The sequence below is a fragment of the Siphateles boraxobius genome, unplaced genomic scaffold (assembly GCF_051911475.1).
Source record: "Siphateles boraxobius isolate OS27281-9 unplaced genomic scaffold, OSU_SipBor_1 9, whole genome shotgun sequence".
In the NCBI taxonomy this organism is placed as follows: Eukaryota; Metazoa; Chordata; class Actinopteri; order Cypriniformes; family Leuciscidae; genus Siphateles; species Siphateles boraxobius.
The window spans coordinates 11,926,948-11,932,268 of record NW_027509219.1 but is presented as its reverse complement, the minus strand read 5'-3'; the positions used below and the strand labels follow the sequence as shown (position 1 = coordinate 11,932,268).

Below are 5,321 nucleotides of genomic sequence, written 5' to 3'. Positions count from 1 at the left end.
CGGGAATGAAGAGGGCTATGAGGAACTGCATCTGATTCAAAATCACGATTTCCAACAGGCTGGATATGCTGCTAGAGATGCCATTGTAAATGCTTTCTTTAACTGATAATATTTGTATTAATAGTAGTCATCTTAATAAGAAGAAATAAGAAGTAGTAGTAGTAGTAGTAGTAGTAGTAGTTTTTATTATTATAAGACACACACACACACACACACACACAATCTGAAATCTAAAAAAACAATTGTCAAAAAATTACTCAATTGTAGTTATTGTTATTTTTCCTTCAGCCTTTAGCTGTAAAAGTTTGTTATTTAGAATAAAATTATAGAGCTCCTGATTTTCCGTCTCCTTCTTTAGTTTTTCAATCTCCAGCTGCAGTTTCTCCTTTTGAAGCTGCAGAACCTCTCTCTGCAGTTCCAGCACATCTTCTCTTGATTTGGCTGCAGGTGATATTTGCGGTCTTCTGAAATACGCAAGTAATGGGGAAAATTAAGAAAATCTTAAAAAATAATATTAAAGCTGTTCGTTGGATTAATTATAGGCTGAAGCAATAGTTAAATCATTACTTAGGGGTTGCCTGTATCGGCGTTCTGCTGACGATCTGATGGTGCTGAAGTTGTTTTTCAGAGTGCTGCAAGGGTCTAAATGTGACATTAATGTCAGTTAAATCATTATGTTATAACGTATTATGTCTCTAATGATGTCAAAATAATAATGTATCCTCTAAGCCACTGTTATTATATGATGATACAGGAAAATAACTTAATGCCTCACTCTATGTTACACTGTTGCACTGGTTCAGCTTCACTCTCTAAACCGCCACAGATGCCAGACAGGACAGGTGAGTCAGCTCCAATGATGTTTTGTACCATTATAGTACAGTCCGACAACTCAGCCGGTGGGGGTCCTCCACCTGTTGGTCAGTTTTGTAATCGTTAGGTCTTAACACTGTACAGCAATAAAGCGCACTCTTCACCAGGGTGCGGTGCTTACAATCTTAAAATCGTAGCGCTAGTCTTGCTCAATCTTACCTGTTTTGTTGGCTTCTTTCTTATAAGCGCTCAACTCTTTTTTTGCGACCACAGTGATGTTTTCATATTTTTTAAGGACTTCCTGAACCGTCCTCTTCACATCAAGATTCCTTGCGTTGATTTTTTCCGTTATTTCTTCCCACTGTTTCTGTTTTTTTGCAGCAGTTACATGGGGATTTAGTTTGCTTTTCAAAATTGTTTTTCTTTTATCATATTCGTCAAGAAGAATGCATTTCTCCTCCTCTGTCCAATTAGGCTTTCTTTTTTTGTTTTCTTTATCCATTCCGATATCCTAGCCTACTTTATTAGCCTACTTTATTTGATGAAGACGCGTAATTGCTAGTGTTAGTGTTTTGCGTATCTATGGCAACAACAGACTTTTATAACGTGAATCCAGGATCGCTGTCGAGAAACACTTAAATGTTTCCCTTACCTAAGAGAACCGTTTAAGAGATTATATGCAACACCCTTAAGTTATTCTCTTAGGTAAGGGGAAATCGCCCCTTAAGTATCACACTTAAGGGAAAACTTAAGGTGCTTTATGCAACCGGGCACAGGAGACTGGGAGGAGACGAAAAAGCCAGAAGACTGGGCTGAGATGAAGGAGCCTGGAGACTGGGCTGAGTAGAAGTAGCCAGGAGACGGAGGAGCCAGGAGACTGGGCTGAGTCGAAGAAGCCAGGAGACTGGGCTAAGTCGAAGGAGCCAGGAGACTGGGCTGAAATGAAGGAGCCAGGAGACTGGGCTGAAATGAAGGAGCCAGGATACTAGGCAGAGACAAAGGAGCCAGGAGACTGGGTGGAGTCGAAGGAGCCAGGAGACTGGGCTGAGACGAAGGAGCCAGAAAACTAGGTGGAGACGAAGGCGCCAGATGACTGGGCAGAGAGACAAAAGAGCCAGGAGACTGGGCTGAGTCGAAGGAGCCTGGTGACTGGCAGAGACTGGGCAGAGACGAAGAAGCTAGAAGACTGGGCTGAGATGAAGGACCCAGGTGACTGGGCTGAGTCGAAGGAGACAGAAGACTATGCAAAGACGAAGGAGCCAGGAGACTAGGCAGAGACGAAGGAGCTAGAAGACAGGGTAGAGTCGAAGGAGCCAGGAAACTGGGTTGAAATGAAGGAGCCAGAAAAGTGGGTGGAGACGAAGGAGCCAAGAAACTGGGCTGAGTCGAAGGAGCCAGGAGACTAGAAAGAGACCCTCTCCACCAGCGGAGGGTCAAAGTAAGGCATAGGGATCTCAGAGGGATGCTCAAGGACCATACTGGGCTGAGACGAAGGAGCCAGAAAACTTGGTGGAGACGAAGGTGCCAGATAACTGAGTAGAAAGACAAATGAGCCAGGAGACTGGGATGATTGGAAGGAGCCAGGAGACTGGGCTGAGTCGAAGGAGCCAGGTGACTGGGCGGAGACGAAGAAGCTGGAAAACTGGGCTGAGTCGAAGGAGCTAGAGGACTACACAGAGACGAAGGAGCCAAGAGACTGGGAAGAGACCCTGCTAACATTACTTAATCTATTAGCTTACATGAACTAACCATGACCAATACATTTGTTACTGTATTTGTTAATGTTAGTGTAGCAATGTTCAGGGAAGAAGGAGGCGGGAACCGGCGAACAATCAAAATATACTTTATTTAAAGTAAAATAAACAAACCAAAGTACCGCCAGCAGCCCCTTGTGGATGACTGCTGGCTACCGAAAATAAACATAACTGCCAGCAGCCCCTCGCGGACGACTGCTGGCTAAAATAAAATACAAATACAAAAACCAAACACAACTAAAACACCGGCCTATTCCTCTCTCGATAATCAACGTTGTCGCTCCTCCTTTATGCTTCCGCTCCTCCGTGAGAAATGCGAGACCGGTGGACGGCGACGGCTCCTAGGGGGCCTTGGGCAGACGGCTCCGGCCCACGGCGAGCGGCGGCGACTCCTCCTCTCCCTCCCGGATGGCAGCCGACCCTCCAATACCCAGGCGGCTGGCAGCGATCTCGACCGTCCCATCGGCAACTCACTCCAGCGCACCGCCTCGAGCGTCCATGGCCGCGAGTCCCCCGCCTCCTGCTCCTCCCCTCGTTCGGTGGATGGCAGCGGGCTCCGGCCCACGGCGAGCCGCGCGACTCGCGCACCATGGTCGATGGCACCGCGGATTCCCCACAGCGGCGAGGACTCTCTGACAGCGCGTTCCTCCCTCTTCCTGGGTTTCGGCAGCAGTGTAGCAATTTTCAGGGAAGAAGGAGGTGGGAACCGGCGAACAATCAAATAAACTTTATTTAAAATAAAATAAAAAAAAACAAAATACCGCCAGCAGCCCCTCGCGGACGACTGCAGGCTACCGAAAATAAACATAAAGAACTGCCAGCAGCCCCTCGTGGACGACTGCTGGCTAAAATAAAATACAAATTCAAAAACCAAAACACAACTAAAACACAGGCCTGTTCCTCTCTCCATCATCAACGTCGTCGCTCCTCCTTTATGCTTCCGCTCCTCCGTGAGAGATGCGAGACCGGTGTGCTACACAGGTGTTGCTCATTAGCAATCGCACCACCGGCCTCTCTCACGTCCCTCGGCCGTCCTTCGCCACAGTTAGTTAATACAAATACAGCTGTTAGGGTTACTTCACAGTGCATTAACTAATGTTAACAAATAAAACTTTTGATTTTAATAATGTATTAGTAAATGTTGATATTAACATTAACAAATATTAGTAATGCTGTAGAAGTGGAGTTTATTATTATTTCATGTTAACTAATGTTAACTTACAAAACCTTATTGTAAAGTGTTACCGATATTCTTCATGTGGTGGTACACAGCAGTGACAGAAATTATCTTTTACATGATCAGTTTAAATATATTTTTTTACCTTTTACCTACATAAAGCCATTTTTACCTAATTAAATATGCATTCTCTTTTGTATCACATTTTTACATTAAATCAATAAATTCAGTTGGAATAATACACAATAGGGCTGTTACCAATCAAATGAAATCAGTATCAACAAAATGTATCATTGCAATGCAGAGGTGTCATGCTGCATAAACACGAACAAAGATGAAGATAAAGGGTTCAAACAGTATTTAATAATATCCTAGTTGAAGCGAGTACACGAGAGGATACTGGCTCCACTCGGAGATTGTAGAATCTCTCGAATGTGTTGGGTGTCGCCCAGCCTGCAGATGTCTGTTAACGAGGTGCCATGCGCTAGAGGCCAAGTGGAAGCCACACTCCGGGTGGAGTGAGTCTTCACACCAAGGGGGCATGGTCGACCTTGCTGCTGGTATGCCAAAGCAATGGTGTCCACTATCCAGTGAGACAACCTTAGCTTGGAGAGAGCCTTTCCCTTCAACTTCCCACCTTAATAGACAAAGAACTGGTCTGAGGTCCTGAAAAACTGTGTTCTGTGCAAGAATGCTTACTGGGTGAAACGCATACTTGCGGATGCCCTGCAGCCAGCTGTGCGCCAGTGCCGAGAGTGCCCTCGGTCAAGGATTAAAACAAGTCGCAACGGGACAAGTCTTCATTCTCCAGGAAGAGGCTGAAGCCGTGAGAGCTCATAGGCTGCACAGTTCAGGTCCCCCGGAATATGAATGGCTCGAAGCGACCTCAGATGCTTCTGACTCCATAGGAGGAGGTGGCGGGCGAGTTGCGACTTATGGCGGGAGCGTAGACCACCTTGTCGGTTGATGTACGCCACTGTCAGGGTATTGTCTGATCGGCCTAGTACATGCTGTTTCTTGAGCAACGCATGGAAGCGGTGCAGAACGAGACGTACTGCCAACAACTCGAGGCAATGCCATAGGCGCTGGGGTCCTGTCAAGGACTTCTCCCAGTTGACCCGAAGGCCCAGATGAGCTAGGTGCCTGAGCACTAGGTGCCTGTGTTCGCAAACCTGGTCTCGAGAGTGAGCTAGGATCAGCCAGTTGTCGAGATAGTTCAGGACGCGACGTGGAACCTCGTCAGGAACCGCATACTTGTATGGCTGCCCCTCGAAAACAAACCGTAGAAACGGTCTGTGTCAAGGAAGAATGGAGACATGGAAGTAGGCGTCCTTCAGGTCGATCGCTGCAAACCAATCCTGTGGCCGCACACATTCGAAAATGCGTTTGGCCGTAAGCATCTAGAACGGAAGACTCAAAGGTCCAGGATTGGTCGAACACAGACGTACCCACGATGGGGTAGCGAGGCGGAATGACCGGCCCAGACGTGGGAGGCGGAGCGTCCCGATGTGGGGGCATGGTCATATGCCGCATCCTAACTGAGGAGGCCAGGGAAGGACCAGCGTTCCATTGGGGCC

General features: G+C 46.9%; 1 protein-coding gene across 1 annotated transcript; it reads right to left on the bottom strand.

Moving 5' to 3' along the window:
• Window positions 1–216: 216 nt before the first annotated feature.
• On the bottom strand, window positions 217–1,441 carry LOC143731979 (uncharacterized). Its single transcript, XM_077222599.1, has 4 exons — window positions 1,033–1,441; window positions 776–914; window positions 568–642; window positions 217–464 (listed from the first exon to the last, which is right to left on the bottom strand). The coding sequence occupies exons 1-4, from the start codon at window positions 1,313–1,315 to the stop codon at window positions 254–256; spliced, it is 708 nt and encodes a 235-aa protein (XP_077078714.1). The 5' UTR covers window positions 1,316–1,441; the 3' UTR covers window positions 217–253.
• Between the last annotated feature and the right edge of the window lie 3,880 nt (window positions 1,442–5,321).

Coding starts and splice junctions, on each gene's coding strand:
- LOC143731979 (XM_077222599.1), bottom strand. CDS start 1,315: ATGGATAAAGAAAACAAAAAAAGAAAGCCTAATTGGACAGAGGAGGAG. Junction 643..775: donor GTGCAACAGTGTAACATAGA/GTGAGGCATTAA, acceptor TGTCACATTTAG/ACCCTTGCAGCACTCTGAAA. Junction 465..567: donor CCGATACAGGCAACCCCTAA/GTAATGATTTAA, acceptor TGCGTATTTCAG/AAGACCGCAAATATCACCTG.